We start from the raw sequence: 21609 nt of genomic DNA, 5'->3' as shown, positions 1-21609 counted from the left end.
TAAACTAATTTATTCAAGTCAGAGAATGTTGCATATAATTAAATGTTTTGCTTGATGCATAAAGTTAAAAGATTAAAACTGATAAAACAAGTTAAAAAAAGAGACTTTTCCATTTGATTACATTTTGTATGATGGATTATGTAGAAAAAGTAGAATTGGGCTGAAAGATCTATCACTTTATCACCTCTTCAGGTTGTAAATCGTGTTTTTAAAAAGTAACTAAGTAACTAAGTAACTAAGTAATTAATTACTTTTGAAAATAAGTAATCAGTAAAGTAACGGGATTACTTTTTTGGGGGAGTAATCAGTAATTAGTTACTGATTACTTTTTTCAAGTAACTTGACCAACACTGTTGATAACACATGCAGTGTTTAAACCTAAAACAGCTCTTTACCTTCAGCACAACAGGAGTTTTAATGCGTTAACTGCATATTGAACTGGGGGATAGTGGGGAACTGGAAACACAGATAGGCTAAATAAACGTAAATAAACGACTGTCACGTTTTGTTTTGACCACAGTCTGTATTAACAAGCTAGCAAGAGAACATCTATTCAGTTAGCTGAAAAATCTTAAGCTTTGCCACTTTTTATTTAGTAATGAGTAAATGGTCTCTTAGGAAGCAAATAACCAGCTTGAACCTATTTGCTAGCATGATGCTGTGGTGTTTCTGCTATAAGGTTAAACTTTTTTAAATGGAGTCATTTCTTAAATAAATTAGCCCCCTGCTATTTCAGTGGTTTCCATTTCTTTTGCCTTTCCTTGTTTACACAAACCATCCTCCGTGACCTCCACCTCTAAATTTGCTTTGTCTTTCGCCCGGCTGATATTGGCCCTTATCAGAATCTCCTTGGCTGCGTCCTGCTCTCCCACTGATGATAGGACATGGATGAAAGGTCTGAATGTTTGCAATGCCTGAGCTATCACACACAGGATACAGCATTAACTTATCCAGTACAGTCAAGGCAATTGTGGGAATATTCTCTGCACCGGCAGCTTCAGATAAATTTCATCTCTTGGCTCCTCCAACATTGATTTTCTACAACAAGAAATGGAATAGCGGTCTGATCATCTTTTGGATAAACAGGGCTGCCAGCCAGCCTGTCTCCCTACGACACTCCCTTCTCTTATCTTTTCCTACAGTTTCTGTCTCTCTGTTTTTCTTCAGCACATTTATCAAAAAATTTGCCCATGTACATTACATGTCTCCGCAAATCAGATAACGGTCTGACAAAAGCGTACTCAGCCTGTCATCCATGGCAGGTTGCTCGAAGGCATGATTATTCTTTAAGATCACAGTCACGGCAGGCATGTGGTCTTTTGACAAATACTGCACCTTTGTGGATTGCGAAATGTAACTCCTGAGCTGGTTATACTGCAGACTGCCATTAAAATGATAATTGAACAAGTATGTGAATAGACCTACAGGGAATCTTGTGTATAACTTTGATCATACTTTCATGTCTGACTGTGAAATATGAAGCTAGACTAGAAATAAAGCCATATAAAAGCTATATAGTAACAGATATAAAGCATTTGTTGTAAACACATAGAAAGGACTTATAGTTGATTATCTGTTGAGTCGTGCTCAGTTGACACATAAAATATGAACGTTGTAGCTTGTATATTAATGTAAAAATTTTAGATATAATGGCGTAAATAATGTGAAATAACCCATGTGAGCAAAAACTTTACCATGAAGACATGTGGTGCAGCTGTACCTTAGTAGGCTTCCAGAAGGTGACCAATCAGAGAGAAATAAGTTTTTATAGAACGGGATTTCAAGGGAAAGGATCAGAGACTCTGTAGACTCTCAACAAAAGGCGACATAGTTTCCATAAACTGCAGTTCATCTAATGGCCACTTGAAACTGGCTCCAAGCTCGCTATAGTCTTATCTTACAATTTTGTGTTCAACGCTCTGCAAATGATAACTTTTGGCTCCAAAAAACCCCAAAATGATAGAAATCTAAATACTAAAACTGAAACTTTAAAATCCGATGACGAAGGTATGGTGGTTGTGTCCATCATTAATATAATACAGTCTACGCTTTAGATAAAAGATGAACTGAGAAGTTGTTTAAAGTAGAAAAACAAATATTTTCGGTAGGGCTCATGCAAAGCTACTCTAGTCCCAGGATATTGAAGTTTTAATTTCTTTTTACTTGGCAGTGGATAAAAGCAAAAAAAAAAAAAGCTGATTTATTGATCAAATTAACTCCATCTTCTATGCCAGCTTCTGAAAAACAATCCCTGCTTGGAAAACAGATTTGTGCAGCCCAGAAGAGGCACATGTGGCACTGACATATTTGATGTAAACTAATGAACAGGTCAGCAGCAAGTGATCTGTGCAGTCTAGACATTTGTCCCTTCCTCTCATGATGGATAGGAGCCTGCAGCACAGACGGTGAGACTGCCTAGGACCGGGATCGGGATCCAGAGGGAGGATGACTGAGGGAAGAGCGCTGCCATCTGAAACCCTCTTGAGGAGCTGGAGAAAATGGTCGCTTGTGCAGAGCGTCTCATTACTACACAAGCACATCATCTATCAGACATGGCAGTGCAGACCCACACGAAACACACACGTGTTGCAGGTTCACACACACACACAAACTATTGCATACATCTTGCACAGCAGCAGCAGAAAAGGAAGCTGAGGAGAGAATATGGGTTGGCAAAGCTATGCTGTCTGATTGCTGATGAGCTATCTGCACACTGACATGTAGGTTACGTTCTCTCTGTGCAGTGAGCTTTGCCACAGCTGCTCTGACAGTCTCGTAATTCCTGTCTCAGGATGGAAAATGGGGTTGCAGTCGAAGGCTCAGCTGGATGAGGAGCAGAGGAACGACTGTCCTACATGAGCGACCCTCTGTTTCAAACTAGCACACTGCTATATCTGCATAATCCATGAACTGTAAGCAATAGTTTGATACTTGGGAAGATGAAAACCACTTGCAGCAAAAGTTAACAAATCAACAGATCATAGGGATAAATAAGTCTTTGCCTACCACCTGGGTCTAGACATATATTTGCCAGAACAGAAATGAACTTAAAACAAGTACTTAGTATCTTGGTTATCCTTTGTCAACCACAGTTTGTGAGCCTTCCAAATTCCCATCACATATATGTTTATATCTGTCATCTCTTCTCTGAATAAAAGAACAAACTAGCAGTCCTGGCACAGCTGCAAACATGAGAAAAATCAGAGCGGATTTTTTTCTGATTGTGCAGGACTTTGTAATGCTTCATGCAATCAGTCCATCTCTGTGTGTCTGATTTTTGAGTCCAGAGCTGTTCTGATGTGATGGCTTCACGCAGCTCTCGGCCTGTTTGTCAGTGAGCTTCTGGCTATTTAATGAGGCATACAAACATCACTAGACAGCACGCAGCACAGCCTCTGTAGCCTTAAACCCTGAGGATTCATTCTTTTTAATATTAACCACATTACGCTGTTTTAGCATTTACATGCAGTGCACAACAAACTGAAAATCAAATACAGCGCTCGATAAATATGGGATAGATGTCATTGGGGCACTATCAATTATACCCATATGGGGCAATTTTAAGTTCGTATGTGTATCTGTGGGCAAATTATCTGCAGCTTCGGGCAGCCATGCGTAATCATGCACATGTGAACTGGTGTATGAATGTGTGTCAGGGTGTGCTGTGTATACTAAGCAGTTTAGCGTGTCTGCTCTGCTTCCCAAGAGCAGAAAGGTGAGCGAGGTTCACACTGACAGCACTCAACTCATCTGCTGGAATGATAAGACTTATTGTGTCCCTGCTTGGGGTAAATAACCTCCCTGCTATGTCCTTTGCACTCCCCCTTTATATAACCCTTTCACTGATGCTGCTCACCTTCACCAGTTCTATCCCTCTTCCTGCATACATGCCCCGTTTGGCACACCCTTAGGGCATGTCATGAGTGAATGCTCTTCTAGCACTTTAATTAGACAACTGCGTCTGGCATTGGGGAATATGGGGGGAAGGGAGCTGAGGCTGGGGCACATGAGGTGCCTGGGATGGGGGTTGACTTTAGTTAGGAGTTGGGAGAAATATACGAGATGATGTTTCATCCAATCATGTGACAGAAGCCTGTTTCCAGGGCTTCAAAAGTGATAATAATCACTGATCGGCAGAGCTATTTCAATGTCAGATCGTAAAACAATGGCCTGAACAGTGTCACTACTCTGGTATTGATTCCTTTCTCAATCAAAGCCTAACTTTAACCATCATCAATCATCAGCTGCTTGTGATTAGAACTGAGTAACAGTCAACGTTACACAATGCTGGTCGAAAGCAATTCACCTTCCTCACTTAAAGAATGATTAAGTGGTTGTAAAACACACATTTTTTAAAGACTTTTGGTCATAGAAATATCCAAAAAGGGTAATTGTTTTCCAGTTACTGTAATTCTTCACATTCTCATCGTCTCTGCCCTTCATCTGTTTCTTGTGCAGGCATTTATTCATCTCATGTCACGTCTCTTCATCTCTTCATCTTCCCACCTCTTGTCACTGCTCGTCTCCTCTGCCTCTTTACAGCAGAAGCGTCAAAAACAAAACTGCTGCTCGTTAGGAAAATAATAGAGAGTGGATTTGTTTTTTTTAGGTTCATCTGTTGTGCTGAATCTTTACTCTGTGCAGCGCTCAGTGGGGCTGTTGTACAGAAGTCAAGCTCCTGATGGCAAACATGGTGTAGTCAAGATGAAGAAAACCAGTGTGCATTTGTATATGCGTAACAGTGATGTGTACTCATGTTAAAAAGAAAGTACTCCCTCTGTCACTTCTAAGCTTTTACATATTGGAGAATAATAAAAAAAAAATTGGCAGCAGGTTTAAAAAGTGTGTAAACACAAAATCAGGTGAACTACAAACCTTCACATATTGCATTGTGTTACTGTTTATTTAAAAAAAAAACTGAAGGCAAATGCAGAAGCAGTGTGCAAAAAACTAAGGACTCCCCTCACTGCTTCTACTGAAATTAGGAGGGTAAGAAGCAGCCAGGTGCTGCTAATCAAATACACTTGATTAACTGATTATTAGCCAGTGTGAGCGTCTCCATAAAACCAGTTTGTTTTGGCAGTTTGCTGATCTGGAGCTTTCAGGTGTGTGTTAACACAGCGCCAAGGAGGAAAGATATAATCAGTGATCTCAGAGAAGCAACTGTTACCGCCCATCAATCTTGGAAGCGATATACAAGGCCATTTCCAAACAATTTGAACTCCATCATTCTACAGTGAGAACAATTATTCACCGGTGGACATTCAAGACAGTTGCCAAACATCCTGTCAGGCCAAACAAAGTTTAGAGAAACTGCAAAGAAAAACCCAAGAGCTGTCAAATTTTAAAGGCCTATACTGTATGTTATAAAAAGACTGAATAAGTATAGTTTGTTTGGAAGGGTCACCAAGAGAAAGCCCCTTATCCCTAAAAAGAACATGTCAACACAGCACAACAGCACAAATGTTTGCAAAGTGGAATCTGAACAAACTACAAGACTTCTGGAACAATGTTCTTTGGATAGATGAGATCAAAGTGGCCATAAAGCCATGTAAAACCAAGCCCACCTGTTTTTTTCAATCATTGAATCGATCATGAATTCCTCTGTGTACCAAAATATTCTAAAGTTAAATGTGAGGCCATCTGTCTGATGGCTAAAGCTTATCACAAACTGGCTGGTGCAAGAGGACAATGCACTACGCTCAGCAGCAAATCTACATCAGAAAGGCTGTCAAAAGAAAAGCATCAAGGAGCGGAATGGTTCAGAACTGAACCTGACTGAGATGTTGGCCTTTAAAGAGCTCTGTACAAATAAATGCCAACAAACCTCGATGAACTGAAGCAACGCTGTAAAGATGAGCGGGCGGATATTCATCCACAATGATGTGAGAGACCGATAAAATCAAACAAAAAATAATAATTTTACTGCTAACAGTGATTTTACATGCTACTTAATAACACACTGCTTCTGCATTTTGGCTCAGTTTTTGCCGAGTAAAGAAAGACACGGCATCATATGTGTGTGTGTTTCTTCTCAGGTTCTATTTGAATTATTTTAAAACCCAAAAAGGACAGGATGATTTTTAATTATGTCGTAAAGTGTGACACGTTAGAAATGAAAGGCTGCATGTCAGTGCTTACAAATGCCAAAATTGATTTGTGCAGTTTTGTGACTCATTATTTTATTGAGATTGTTAACATATAACATTTGATTGTGAATCCATAAAAACACATACACTTATAAACCCATGTTCAGAACCTAATATTATATAAGATTAATGCAAATTCTGCTATATTCTGATAATTTTACATCTAAAAACTTATAAACTGTTGTCATTCCTGAATATCACAGGAGAATTTTTTTTTTGTAAAGAAAGTACAAATTTCATGACCACCAGCATCACAATCAGATGTCTTTCTTGGACACAGTGCATACTTGGTGTTGGGCCTGTTTTCAGCTTTATAAGATAATTTTTCATGTGTGTTGGAGCTCTTGCTGTTGCTACTATATGCATGTAATAAATGGGCACTGTTTTGCGTTTTTCCATGTTTATTTTATTTATTTGCTTATTGATTTTTTTCAGTACCTCAGGCTGACCTTGCTTTATGCAGTTCTTTTTCCACCTTAATGGAACAAAAAGGTCTTCTTGATTTGTTTGCTTAGCCTGACTGTCTTTATGTTACCTACATGGCTATCAAACAAGACAAGACTGCTTTACCCCATCTGTTTTGTGAGATACATCAGCTTACCTGTGTGCTGACGTAGACTCTGGGTTCAGAGGCTCTAAACCATAAAATATACATTATGTTAGTCTTTAATGCAACAGGAAAAGGAAGTGAAAAGATTAGCAGAGATTTTAAAAATTGGACCTAATCCTCAGCAGGCATTTTTGTCATAGCTGAAAGAGTCAAGCTGGAATTAACAACATTAACCCTTGTTTTTTATGTTCAGGGGTTTTAGGCCATTGTACTCTTAATGGATGGACTTACGTGCAACTTACATCCTCAGACACTGATACAAGTTGTTGTTACAGCTCAGTTTAGACTCGTCGAAAAAAAGCAAACCAGCAAGAAGCACAAACTGTTCTAAATGAATAGAAGGTCAGTGAATAAAACCTGTTACTGTCTTACCAGTCTATTGTTTTCTTTTCTCCTCCTGTAGTGTGTGTGTGTGTGTGTGTGTGTGTGTGTGTGTGTGTGTGTGTGTGTGTGTGTGTGTGTGTTTTCTTTCTTTCTTATTTTTAAACCATCATCTTTGATCTGTTCCTACTGAAACTGTTCAACTGCAGAAGGGCTCCATAAATCTCTTTTGATCTCGTCTTGGAAGAAAATCCACGTCCAGAATATGAATCAGCATCCAGCCAATCCAGACTGTAGTCAAGCAAAGCACCATCTAAAATGTCTTTCATCATAAGACACATGCATACACACACAAAGAAAGAATGGCTATGATTACAGGGAAGAACATATTCTAGCTTTGGCACTAACAGAACAGCACTTCTTGAATTTTAATCTGCTGCAAAGGATAGCCGCTCTAAGTGCTGCTCAGCAGACAACACTGTTTCATCATATCAGCAGGTCTGCATAGCATTTAGGGTTTTATCAGGCAATAACAGGCCAAGAAGACATCCCACAGAATTGAAAATATCTTTCAGTACTGTGTGAAATAGCTTAGATAGATAGATTCCAAAGGTCTGCAACCAAAATAGGATATATTGACTGGTTCTTATAGATTTTTACTCACTGAAACTAGGAAAATATTCCATCTCGTCAGATTTTCTCGCAAAACTTGTGTTTTTAGTTTAATTAAATGTACAATTTCCAATTTTAAACTGAAATCCGGTAACCCCTATACTTGTGTCAAAAAAAACACGTCCCAATAAAGCATGTCCCAACAGCTTTGTTTTGTTCATAGCGAAATTATCTCAGAAATCTCAGAAAAATTATGCATAGTTAATTGCAAAAAAAATATTGATTTTTTAAAAAATGTAAACTCCACATGTTTTGCAAAAAAAGTACTTGATCAGAATCAGAATCAGAAAGGGTTTTATTGCCAAATGTTGAGCAGGTTTACAACATTAGGAAATTGCTGCGGTACTTAGTGCAAAAACATACTGTCAGACAACGCTTAAATAAACATAAAAATTAAAATTAAAAGTGCTAAGTAGATAGATATATACATGAATGCAGGTGGTGATCAGTGCAAAATTGGAATGATGCTGTGAACACAGTGTAAGGTCATGTGTTAGTCGTGCGAACAGTCATATGGTTATTGTTCATGAGTCCAACAGTAGAGGGGAAGAAACTGTTCTTATGGCGAGAGGTTCTGGTACGAATGGACCGGAGCCTCCTGCCCAGACTGTGTCCAGGGTGAGAAGGGTCAGCTGATGAATGGAGGGAAATGGAGAACAGTTTTGGATTCAGCACCCTAAAAAACATAAAATTTACCGAAAATATCCCATGCAGTTGAAAAAAACATTTTTTTGCAGACCTGTAGTTTCTATCTATCGTGGTAACTCGTAACCCTATCGCCACCTCGTGCCCAAAATGACAAAAATACAACATAATAGAGAAAGTAATTTTGTTCAGGCATTTAGGCGTCTGTATGCTAAACATTGAGGACCCTGGCGTAAGCTTACTTTTTTGGGAGGGAAATGTAGTTTCAAACGTTGCCTTTTAGCCGCTAGTTTCCACTGTTTCGTAACAGCCATTACTACAGCCCCCACAATTCCTGGCGTGCTCCAGTTCGCGTTGCGGGCGACATGGCGTCTTCTTGAAGCGTAGATAAACCGTAACTGTTTTGTTGACAAGTGATTGAGGTAAGCTCTAAATATTTTTAAGTATCATAGACTCTGACTGCGCTGTCCTACCTGCGATTAGCTGATTTTAATTTGGTTTAACCGGAGCTCTTTTGAGCAGCTTTCCTGGAGATAGTTAGCCTTTTTGCTAGCTAACGTAAGAGGCTAGCTAGCTTGCTGCATTTATTTTGCAGAGGATAGGAAGGTAATTCAGTTTCTCTTCTCGTTTAACAAGTTAGTCATTTTCGTTATTGGTTTGTAATTTCTGTCCGCACAAAAAAATGTGTCGTTATTTGTTGCTCTAAGAGTTTAATCGCGTTTTCTATCGGAGAGTGTTGAGGAATAACAGCTGTCTTCACTTTTTGGGGCACATCCTGATACCCGTTTTTAGGGCATAAGAAACTTATGCATCCACAAAACATATGTTATTTCTGTATTGCTATTGTTTTCATGTGCTTTCTCTTTTCGTATTTCACAATTTGATTGAGTTCAAAATTGTCAGCCATTAAAAAATTATCAAAATTACAGACAGAAAAATTAGACCAAAGGATTAAGCTAAATATACAAACGGACAAAGGTTGCAACACCCTTCCTTGCATGATCAGAAACAAAACAAAACATCATCACTCTGATCATCAGGCTACCCTTTTTACTTCGTCTTTTGCTATTGATAAGATATATGGCATGAATAATGTAAATATGTTTCACAATTTCAATATTGTCTGAACCAGAGACTCTCACTTTCTTCAAGTAATAGAAACAGATATTTGGCCTAAAATATTGAAATGACATTGTTTAAGTAGTTGTCCAGATAAAGCCATTTGAAAATGACTCCACCGAAAACTCTAAATAGGCTCGAAAATATCCCTAGCTTTATCGCAAAAATAGTCTTATGAGCAAACTAACACTAGAAAGCTTTAATTTGACAGCTTGTCTCTTAAGAAGTGTATCATCACCCTGAAATATTTCTTCAGGGAAATCAAGGTTGGCCAGGCTAGGAATTTTTCTCAAATTTAGTCAACTGAACTCGAGCGTAATTCAATTAGAGGTGAAAAGAAAAACTGGATTTGGAGATGCGTACACAGCAATATATAAACAGTAACAGCTGGCAAACGCATGATCTGTACTCATTGTACATAAAGCAAATATAATGTAATATTAATATATGTCCTGCCACTGTGGTGTGATAACAGTTTTCACTTTTGTAAATGCAATGAAAGCAGAGTTTAATGTCTGGTCTTTGTGCAGATGGCAGCTGACTCCACAGACAAGAAAGATGCAGACTCTTCGGGGACCAAAGACCGAGAGAGGAAACGCAGCCGTTCGCGAGACAGAGATCGTAAAGTCTCACCTTCCCGCAAGCGCCATCGTTCCCGTGAACGAAACCGCTCTAAATCTCCCGAAAGGTAACCGCTGCACAAAAAGAACCCATCAGGAACACCAGACTGACTTCTAGCTATTAATCTTACTGCGTACTTGTGTTATCTTTCCCTTAAGCTTTTTTGTGTCTGTGTGATTTTGTGTCATTACGATAGAGATCGACGCATGAAAGACAAGGACAGAGACAAGGACAGAGATAAGGACAGAGACAGGAGCCGTAAGGACAGAGACAGCCATCGGCGCGATAAAGATCGCAGCAGGAGATCCAGGTATGTGACACTGATTAAGCTTCTTCGGTCAAAGCTGGCAAAGGAGATTTTTAGTCATAATTATTTCATAATCCGTGTTTGCCTGAATAACACGCCAATATTTTTCACATTAACAAAAATTTGATATTCAAAGGAATTAAACCCAATTTAAGTGACAATATTTTCAGTGCACAGTATTTTTGGCACTGACATTACTGTTGCCTCATATTAGAAAATGCCGATAAGGCCAACTGTTAGCAGTGAGGGTTTTTTTCTCATAAATAAGCCTCAATCCAAATAAAAAGGTCTTTTATCAAACCACCTGAAGTTCATCCTATGTCTGAAAGAAGCAGTTTTACCTCCTCTCCCTTTAAGTCACCTTTCTTCTCAGAAGTCAGTTCTCAGCTGCACTTTCTCACTTGTTAACTAAACTCTTACCAAACATCCAGACGTTTGGATTTTGCTACAGTTAGCACTTCAGCTAAATTTCTGTTTTGTCGTATTTACATTTTTGTCATCTATAGAAGCGCTTCTCCAAGATCAAAGGATGCCAAGATAAAGAAAGAGAAGGATATAAAAGGAGAAGATGAGGAGGATGAAAAAAAGAAGAAGGAAAAGGTAAAAGTCTGGTTTAGTGTTTGTGTAAATTTGAACTGCCACTTCGGTTATTATTTTGGGTGTTTGACATGTGCTGTTGTTCAGGTCCAGCCGCTGTCTTTGGAGGAGCTTCTGGCCAAGAAGAAGGCAGAGGAGGAAGCTGAAGCAAAGGTGAGAACATCCATCCGTCTGTCAGTTTGTCCATTTTCTAAAGCTTTTCTGGGGCCAGGGCACATGGGCAGAAGTCTTAAGCAAAGATGGCCAGATCTCCCTATTCCCACCCACCTCCTTCCAGCTCATCCATGGGAACACCAAGATGGTTCCCAGGCTAAGCGTCCAGCACACCACACAGTGACTCCTGTAAGGCTGGATACTCTGAACTGTTGTAAGCCTAAATAGCAGTCAGAACCAGTTTCCCAACCCAAAGATGTTGGGAAGCAACACTTGTGTCCACCATGAATAACCCTAACATTATACCCATGCCTGCCCACCTCCTGTCACTGAAGGCGACTCCAGATTGTAGCACAGTCAACTCCTCTTTAGGAAACTGGTTCCACTTAAATCCAGGCCAACACATATTGCATCCGACCCCTACGGCACTGCAGGTGTTGGCATGCCAATGTCTCCTCTTCATGCTGTGCCCGACTGAGTCCTGTGGGCTAAGGGCCAGCTACCAAGCACTCTTGCTTGAGCTCCTTCCGGACTCCAGAGTGGGGAACCAAAAAGTATGCCCTGCACGGGGTGAACTAGTCCTGAACTAGTTTTTTTTTTTTTTTTCTTTCTGCATTCATGTTTTGTGAATTGCTCTTCATCTGGGAGATTAACTTTTCAATTTAAGATTATATTTTCTCTAAATTAATATTATTTCTTTTGCTTTGTGTTTTTCAGCCCAAGTTCCTGTCAAAAGCAGAGCGAGAAGCCGAAGCTTTGAAGCGCAGAGAGCAAGAGACTGAAGAGAGAAGGAGGATGATTGAAGAGGAGAGAAAGAAGAGAAGGACGTTTCAGGACATAGGGAGAAAAATGCTGGGTGTGTTTCAGCCTCTAACCTGAAACAGTTTGCATTTAATTACAGGATATTAACGTGTCGATAACCACCGTGATTCTTTGTTACAGAGGACCCTCAGGAAAGGGAGAGGCGGGAGCGTAGGGAGCGAATGGAACGAGAGAACAACGGCAATGAAGATGATGATGAGCGACAGAAGCTCAGAGAGGAGAAGGATAAAGGCAAAGAACTCCAGGCTATCAAGGTTAATTGCATGAGAAAGAGTTAAAATTACAGTTGTGTACAGATTGGGCTGACAGAAACTTTATTGTGTGTAGACCAGGGGTGCCCAATCCCGGTCCTCGAGAGCTACCGTCCTGCAGCTTTTAGATGCATCCCTACTCCAACACAGCTGAATCAAATGAATGGCTTGTTATCAGGCCTTTGCCAAACACGATGGCATGCTGAAGAGGTAATCAAACCATTTGATTCAGCTGTGTTTGAGTAGGGATGCATCTAAAAGCTGCAGGATGGTAGCTCTCGAGGACCGGGATTGGGCACCCCTGGTGTAGACTAACAAACAAAACTTCCACTTATTATTTTGAGGGGCTTGAAAATTCCTAGGGAAACTGGAAAAGCAGAATTTAAACCGATGTCCACAAATTATTCACAGGAGCGTTATCTTGGTGGGATCAAAAAACGGCGACGGACTCGCCACCTGAACGACAGGAAATTTGTGTTTGAATGGGATGCTTCTGAAGACACTTCGGTCGACTACAACCCGATGTGAGTGGATCGTGAGCACAAAATATATCCACAGATTAGGTCTTTGCGTTCCCTCGCTAAACTCTCGTGATCGGTCTTTGCAGTTACAAAGAGAAGCATCAGGTGCAGCTGTACGGACGAGGCTTCATCGCCGGCATCGACTTAAAGCAGCAGAAAAGGGAGCAGTCGCGTTTCTATGGTGACCTGATGGAGAAAAGGCGCACGCTGGAAGAGAAGGAGCAGGAAGAGTGAGTACAGTGGAGTATCTATAATGGAAAATGATCCTGTATCCATAGTTTCACCTTCAGCTTCCGCCCACCCCACATCTAATCTTTGTTTTACCTCGCTTCAGGACAAGACTGAAGAAGATGCGTAAGAAGGAGGCCAAGCAGCGCTGGGATGACAGACACTGGTCTCAAAAGAAGCTGGACGAGATGACAGACAGAGACTGGCGAATCTTCAGAGAGGATTATAGCATCACCACCAAAGGAGGAAAAATCCCAAATCCCATCAGGAACTGGAAGGAGTACCCGCTGCCTGCACATATTCTGGAGGTCATCGACAAATGCGGCTATAAGGTCAGCTAGGGTTCAACTTATCTGGTTCTGTGTTTTGTAATTTTTCTTTTTTAAATTATTTTGTAGCTGTTCACTGTTTTTCACTGTGTTCAATTCAGTCTCCACTAAGGAATTTTTTATTAATTTTTTTCTCTCCAGGATCCGACGCCGATTCAGAGGCAGGCCATTCCCATTGGTTTACAGAACCGTGACATTATTGGTGTGGCTGAGACCGGTAGCGGTAAAACTGCTGCTTTCTTGATTCCACTGCTGGTCTGGATCACCACCCTGCCAAAAATCGACAGGTAACGTGTCTAAGATCCAATAATCTTCAGCAATTTCAGAAATAATAACTGCATTTGGACTGTCTTACTGTGCCTCTACTATCTCTTATGATCCTTTGCTCTCTGTATGACTGGATGCAGGATCGAAGACTCAGACCAGGGTCCTTATGCTGTGATCTTAGCTCCGACTCGTGAGTTGGCGCAGCAGATCGAGGAAGAAACCATAAAGTTTGGTAAACCGCTCGGCATCCGAACTGTGGCTGTGATCGGAGGAATCTCCAGAGAGGACCAAGGCTTTCGACTCAGGATGGGTTGTGAGGTAAAACGGAGAGGGCTAATTTTAGAAGGAAAAAAAAAAAGTGTTTCTGCCTGTGAAGCAAACTGAAGCCTCACTAACAAGTAGTTTTTAGTAGTTTTTGTTTGCTGTCAGTATTTTTACATCAAAAGAAGCCCATGAGGCTACTGAAATAAACTCAGCAGAAAGGCGAAGATGGTGCAGGACTACTGTTGCATTTGCAGAGCAGTAACAATCTCATCACAGGTGTAGTTTATGGAGGAGCTGTAGGCTCTAGTCTCTTGACACACACACACACACACACACACACACACACACACAGAGGTGATATTTCAACCAGGAAATTGAAGTCCAGGTGAAGTGAGAGACGTTTCTTCAGCAACACTCACTGTAACCTTAACCAGAACCTTCAGAGGTAAACCCCCCCAGAAAAACAAAAAAGGTCTTTTATCAAACCACCTGAACAACAAGCTTAAAAGAGAATGAAAGCTCCAATCCACTGCTTGTGTTAAACAGAAGCAGCGTTACCGAATAAAGAATCCAAACTGCTTGTCTTGTTTGCCACTAGCTCTTAAATTTGGCAGCTTTCTTGCAGACTTGGCTGCTGTCAGCCTGCAGCCAAGTTTATTTAATGTGCGTGGATGCTTACACTCCTGATTCACTCTGTTTATAGTAGAATGTTTCCAATCTTTATTTACAGTCTCCCACATTAAGAGCTTAATGGGAGAACACGGATATAATACACACATGCTTCTTGATAATTTTGTGCACATTCAAAACATGGACTGAAAGATGCTGCTGAACAAATTGAGCAGGATGTAAATTGTGCACATTTGCCAAATTGTAAATAAATTAAAAAGCGCAGAGAGTTGTGGGCTAACTCACCGAGCCATGAATATCTGTAATAAATTTGATGAAGGCATAAAGAATTGTGCTTTCATGATTGGGCTCCATATTGGCAATTTTTTTTTTCTTGCTCTTATAATTTCCAGGCTTCCAAGTTTATTTCATACTTTGTTTCTATAACTAATTTTGAGCATCAGTATCATGGGATTTGTCATTGTTTGAATGGTAAAACTGCATCAGTTTCATGTCTATGGCATAGAGCATCTATTGATGTTTTTTCTGAAAACCGTCTGTATGTTTTGTGTGTGTTTGTGATGTGTAGTGCTTCTGTCAGTGTGTATATTATGTGAGTAAAGAAAGAGGGAAGCGGTACAGATGGTGGTACAAACAGTCCACATGGCTCATTCTCAGACGCTGGTAGCTTAGCAGCTTAAATACACACAGACTTTACACTGTGTTTTTTGGCAGGAAGTCCATCCTGGCCTTTTATCCATAAGGTGAGGATTCTACTTGAAAATCATCTGTTCACCAGCGTCATATTTGTTTACATCGTCTAACAGATCGTTATTGCCACGCCCGGCCGTCTGATTGACGTGTTGGAGAACCGCTACCTGGTACTGAGCCGCTGCACCTACGTGGTCCTCGATGAGGCCGATCGTATGATTGACATGGGCTTCGAGCCCGACGTCCAAAAGATTCTGGAATACATCCCGGTGACCAATCAGAAGCCAGACACCGAAGAGGCGGAGGACCCTGAGAAAATGACGATGAACTTTGAATCCGGGAAACAAAAATACAGACAAGTAGGTCTTTCTTTAGCAGTTGGAATCTTCTGAAGGTACCACATGATTATCTGTTGAGTGTTTTCACTGATTGTGTGTCTGATTGCACCGTACAGACGGTCATGTTCACAGCTACCATGCCTCCCGCTGTGGAGAGACTGGCCAGGAGCTACCTGAGACGTCCTGCTGTGGTGTACATCGGGTCTGCTGGAAAGCCTCACGAGAGAGTCGAACAGAAGGTCCTGCTTATGTCGGAGGGAGAGAAGAGGTGAGACGGATGCAAGCATTAATTTTAAACACCAAAAATTTCACTTGCATCAAGATTCTAAATGTTTTGTATAATGTGCCCTTGCAGGAAGAAGCTGCTGGAGGTTTTGTCGCACGGCTTCGAGCCTCCGATTATCATCTTTGTCAACCAGAAGAAGGGTTGCGACGTGCTGGCCAAGTCACTGGAGAAGATGGGGGTAAGTCACTGTAACCTGAACCACAATGGATCTCAATTTGGGGTCGAGATTTGGTAGAAGCTTCATGCTTTGGAGTAAAAAAAGTAACAATCATGTCAGGGGTGTCAAATATAAGGCCCGGGGATCAGAATAGGCCCGAGAAAGACTCCAGTCCAGCTCACTGGATGATTTTGGAAATATGTGAAAGACAGCATTTTGGATTTTAAATATTTTCCTACAGATAAAGACCTGAAGCATTGCCACTCATAATACACCAAATCAATTAATGGATAAACAGATAAATGACATTTGATGTTTGTGCCAGCCTGTAGAAATTTCTGGGGACATTTTCTATAAAATATCAACAAATATTTCATTGATTGTCTTAAAATTATTCTCGGATACGTTTAAGGTCACAAGAGAAATATTCCTAGAAGTTTTTGTTTTCCTACTAGCAGAACAAATTGTCTTGTTGCACTAAAATTATATTAATCACTCAAAAAACCCACAGTTTTAGTATAAAGAAGAAGTTATGAAAATTCGGAAAGCCAGATACATTAAAAGGCAACAACAGCTTTTTAATGCACAGTATTAGCCTCAGCTGTACTTGGGGTTCAGTGCTAGTGTTGCATCCTGACATAATGCTGAGTTTTGCCGTTTGTTGTCAGAAGTTTTATCCAAAATACAAAAGAAAGCCAATAAATCTCAGATGGAGGTTTAATTTTAATTCATTTTGGTTTCTGATTTCCTAAAATACTAAATATTTTGAGCAAAGATTAACCTCCACTGGTCCTCCTTCTCTTCTTCTTTGTAGTACAATGCTTGCACGCTGCACGGTGGCAAAGGCCAGGAGCAGAGAGAGTTTGCGCTTTCCAATCTCAAGGCGGGAGCCAAAGATATCCTGGTGGCCACAGACGTTGCTGGGCGAGGTATCGATATCCAGGACGTCTCCATGGTCATTAACTACGACATGGCAAAGAACATCGAAGGTAAGAGGCCTCATCTGGTGTGCAGTGTTTGTTTATTGACTGAAATTAAATTTTTGCCATAGGAATCACTAAATGATTCACTGAATCGTTGTTGCACTTTCTCCTCTTGCAGACTACATCCATCGTATTGGTCGTACGGGTCGTGCTGGTAAGAGTGGTGTAGCCATGACTTTCCTCACTAAAGAGGACTCGGCGGTGTTTTACGACCTGAAGCAGGCCATCCTCGAGAGTCCCGTCTCCACCTGCCCTCCAGAGCTGGCTAACCATCCAGATGCTCAGCATAAACCTGGAACCATCCTGACCAAGAAGAGACGCGAGGAGACCATTTTTGCCTAAAATGACCTTTATCAACTGAAGGGGGAGGGGAAAACCCCACCAACTGTTTATTTTTCTCCCTCTCAGGATCTGCTCTCTAGGTTACTCTCACACATTTTGTTCTTTCCCACCTTGTCTTTGTGTTTTGGTCCCATCTGTGCGTGCAGAAACACAGTAACTGGTGCCGAAGTCGTCAGCACACTGGTTCTCATCAGTGTGGGTGGATTTTAAGATAACTTTGTTTTGCGTCTGTAAGCCAGAACCAGGAGCAGTATGCAGGACCCCAATCTGATCTGATCTGTACTGTATAAATACCCAATGCACCAAATTACAGGCAGGATGTGAGTGTAGATGAGCAGTAAGTGCTGTGTTTTTAGTCATAATTTGAGTTTTCTATGTAAGAAACCTTTACCAGAAGTGACACCAGTTTTCTTTGCTTCAGATACATCATTTGATTAAAATGGAAACAGCTGTTTTAAATGTATGATGTGAATACAGCAAATTTGAGCTTCTTAACTGTCAAACTGAGTTGTTTTTTTCTTTTTGCATTAAATTACACGTGAAATGTGGAGTTTTCACAAGTAGAAGAGCAGTGTTTCCTTTCAACATGCCAATTATAGAGCTCTTCATATCTCCTTTAGTTTTCCTCTTGGCATTTCCCACCTATATTCTTTAACCTTTTATTCCTTTATTTAACCAGAAAAACTCTTTGACCCCAATATCTTTTATATAGGAAAACTCTTTAAAGCTCTTTATGTGTTTATCTATGCCATGTGGCTCACCACCTTCAAGAGGCACCATAGGGGTCAGGTGCAGTGTGTGTTGGGCAGAGGCCCTAGCAGTCCAATCACCAGCTGTTGAGGCAGGCTTTTTGGACATTGCAGTAATAATGATAGAGTAATGCAAAACTCCCTATTTCTTAAAATTTACATTTGAAAATGAAGGAATATCGAACTATTACCTGGCAATTACGTGGTAGTGGGACGTCATAATAACACCATAATACTGAAGTTCAATCATTTCTGCTAATACAAAGAGCGGCAGAAAGTTCTGTTTTTGAAACTATGAACAACTATAACTTTATCAATACGGAAAGTTTTAAATCTAATCTTAAAAGTAGAGAGGGTGTCCAAACTGGGACTTGTTCTACAGAAGAGGGGCCTGGAAGCTGAAGGCTCTGCCTCCCATTCTTCTTTTAAATATCCTTGGAACCACAAGTAAGCCAGCAGTCTGAGAGTGTGGTGCTCTATTGGGGGCACTATGAGATGTTTAAGATAAATACCTCATAGATTATTCAAGATCTTGTATTTGAGGGCAAAGACTTTAAATTAAAAAATGACTCCAAGATTCCTCACAGTGTTACCAGAAGCCAGGAAATGCCACCCAGGGTAAGTACCTGGTTACACACCAGGGCCCGTATCCCTAAAGAATCTTTGTGCAAAAAGTGGCTCCTAGCGGCCAAATTCTAAGAAAATTCTCAGAGTCATGACGTTTTCTTAGAATTTCCCCTAAAAGTGACACGACAATCCCAGTTAATATAAAAGCTATTCCTCAAGATTCCTAGCGCTTAAAAGGGCTCCTAAGGCGAGATCTGCTAAGAGCAGGGAAGAGGACTTTTAGTGGCTTAGGAGTTCCCCTAAGCAGCTGCACAAAATGGCCAACAGAAGAGGCAGGAGAGATGTCCTGCAAACACTGGATGACAGGGAATTATTGAGACGCTACAGACTGGATCGTGCAGGAATCATGTTTGTGGTGGATCTCCTTAGAGATGCAATTACTTCACCAACTCGACGCCACAACACTATTACACCGGAGACGAAAGTAATCACAACCCTGAGGTATTTGGCATCCGGGAAAATGCAACAATGCAGCAGTGATGACTTGGGTCTGCAATCACAGACATTGCTAAAAGCTGAGCCGTGTTACCCTCGTTAAGACCACACTGGACTTGTAACGTTGTGATTTCTACTTCATTAAGGACAGCCCCTTGAGATAGGCCATCTTGTTTTCAACAGGGTCCATATGGGAGTGAAAGTACAAAATATGTCAGCTAGGATATTAATATGAGCAAATAAGACACAAATCATTATTTGAACAGGGTGTAATGAGTTTAAGTTTTCACATATTTTAGATTCTAATGTTAGGCTATAACCCCTACAGCTTACTATTCATTTTCCAGATATTTTCTTGAATGTGAAATATTATTTACAATTACAGTCAGCATAAGATTAGAGTGTATAATTATGTTTATTGATTTGAGGGTACATCCTTTGCTCATTATCACCAAAAGCTCATTTCCATCAAACTTGTAGGATCAACCAATCACGGCTTTTGAAATGATGACTCATACCTAGCAACGGGGTCAACCACACCTCCTCACTAAGATAGGATTTTCCATCCATTCCTTGCTCAGAGTTCACTGAAAATGTTCTGGAATCACTTCTAAGCTAAAACTCCTGGCAAGGAATTTTTAGGTTAAGTTAGCAGCTCTCTGAGAGGATTCTCAGAATCTTTAGGGATACGGGCCCAGGTTTCTAAGATTTTTTTTAGGCCAGTATAATAACTTAACTTAGAGGTCGTCCACATCTTCGTCTTTAAGACATTCCTGATGTCTGGTAGGTTTCATCTGACTTTATGGATAGATAAAGCTGGGTATCATCTGAATAGCAATGAAAATGTAAGGTGTTCCTTCTAATAATACTGTCTAAGGAAGCATGTATAATGCATATAGAATTGGTCCCAGCACAGAACCTTGTGGAACTCCATAATTAACTTTACTGTGTGAAAATGACACTATTTACATGAACGAATTGGAATTATTCTGTATGCTTCAAACCACTCCAGCACAGTACCTTTAATACATATTGCATGCTCATGCAAACCAATGCATGTCATTGGTATCAGATGCTCATAGATGATTCCACTGTCAGCAGCCATAAGAACATCATTCATAACCTTCACAGTATTTTTGTACAGTGATGAATTTTGAATCCTGACTGAAACTCTGTTAATCCAGTTGGAGATCCACTTAATTCTTATGGCAGACAGTCCTTTCCTGCTACACATAAATGCTCATAGGTATTGGTCAGTAAATGACAATGAAAGACAAATGAGTTACACCATTAAAAGTACATAAAATGTCATGTTTATTTAGTTTAATTCATATTTTACTTAACATTGTAAATCTATTTTCAAATAGAAAGCATTCTATACAGCATCAGGCAGGAAATGTCTCACTTTTTCATTTGCTGTCTCTTTTGATAAATAGAGGGAAGAGGCGTGTCAGGTCACGCTAGCACGCTGTGGTAGTCTGGTGGATATATGGTTATATTTAGTGCAGTTATTGCATTACAAAGCAACCATCCCAAAAAAAAAGTAGTGCAATTTTTTTTCTCTACTCACACAAAAGAGGAAGTCCAGATGGTCTAAGGCGTTTAAAGTTTTTCAATGTTAGGCTTTGTATTGCATACAGAATAAGACAGAGGAAACTGAAGTATAACTCTTGTAAAAATTGTGCTTCATAAATCGAAAAACCTTCAACTGTTTTATCAGTTGCTAAATTGGTCCGCATTGAAAAACATACTCTGCCAAAATATAACGAAAGGAGCTAATTGTTGAACTAAGACATGCAGGGCTTAGATAATCCACTCATTAGATCACAAATTAACAAAATCAAAGGCCTGATCTGGGACGGTTTTTTTGTTTTGTTTTGTTTTTTTCCCCCAGTGAGTGACTTTACTGTGGAAGAATGTCCTCAGTGTTAAAGGTGTGTGAAGAAATAAACAGATCTTTTTAGTAATCGTGTTGTTGGTGGTGCGAGGAGTGAGTAGCCCCAAAGACAAGACTATCACTACAAGACGACGAGGAGAGTCAGAATCGATGCATTACTAAAATACTTCAAAAGAAACAATCAGATTTCATGCAACACTTGCATAGATTTTTTTCTTAATTTTTTTTTCAATCATGCTGATTTTTTTTTTCTCTTTAAAATATACAGAACACTAGATAGAGATACCTGTGACACATGGAAGCAGTAAACCAGGGTTTCCTATCAGCCGGCCGTGACAACAATCCACCCTGTGTAAGGAACAGAGTTGGGCCGCCGCTTATCAGCATCGCGTCCACCTCGTCGTCGGCTCACGGACTAGAAATGGCGCAGGAACAGAATGACGTGTCACGAGTGCTACAAGTCCTCGGGGAGCACGACACGGTCGTTACATGGAGCTGAGCGCGATGAGTGTTGTAGGACATACACCTGAGGATCCGCCTTTGTAAAAACCAGCTGTCTTATTGTATTTATTCTTATTGTATTCTAATTTTTGCGTCAT

At 40.3% G+C, this 21609-nt stretch overlaps 1 protein-coding gene across 1 annotated transcript; it reads left to right on the top strand.

Moving 5' to 3' along the window:
* Positions 1-8750: 8750 nt before the first annotated feature.
* Positions 8751-17796, top strand: ddx23 (DEAD (Asp-Glu-Ala-Asp) box polypeptide 23). Its single transcript, XM_085343985.1, has 17 exons — positions 8751-8819; positions 10047-10204; positions 10334-10447; positions 10951-11044; positions 11129-11194; positions 11912-12050; positions 12137-12270; positions 12679-12791; positions 12875-13018; positions 13123-13348; positions 13487-13632; positions 13753-13930; positions 15313-15555; positions 15651-15802; positions 15890-15998; positions 16792-16966; positions 17079-17796. The coding sequence occupies exons 2-17, from the start codon at positions 10047-10049 to the stop codon at positions 17300-17302; spliced, it is 2415 nt and encodes an 804-aa protein (XP_085200111.1). The 5' UTR covers positions 8751-8819; the 3' UTR covers positions 17303-17796.
* The last annotated feature ends 3813 nt before the right edge of the window (positions 17797-21609 follow it).

Source organism: Diplotaxodon limnothrissa, linkage group LG20 (genome assembly GCF_057381915.1).
Source record: "Diplotaxodon limnothrissa isolate DT_005_m linkage group LG20, D_limnothrissa_male_GT1.1, whole genome shotgun sequence".
NCBI lineage: Eukaryota > Metazoa > Chordata > Actinopteri > Cichliformes > Cichlidae > Diplotaxodon > Diplotaxodon limnothrissa.
This window is presented reverse-complemented; position numbering and strand designations above follow the sequence as displayed.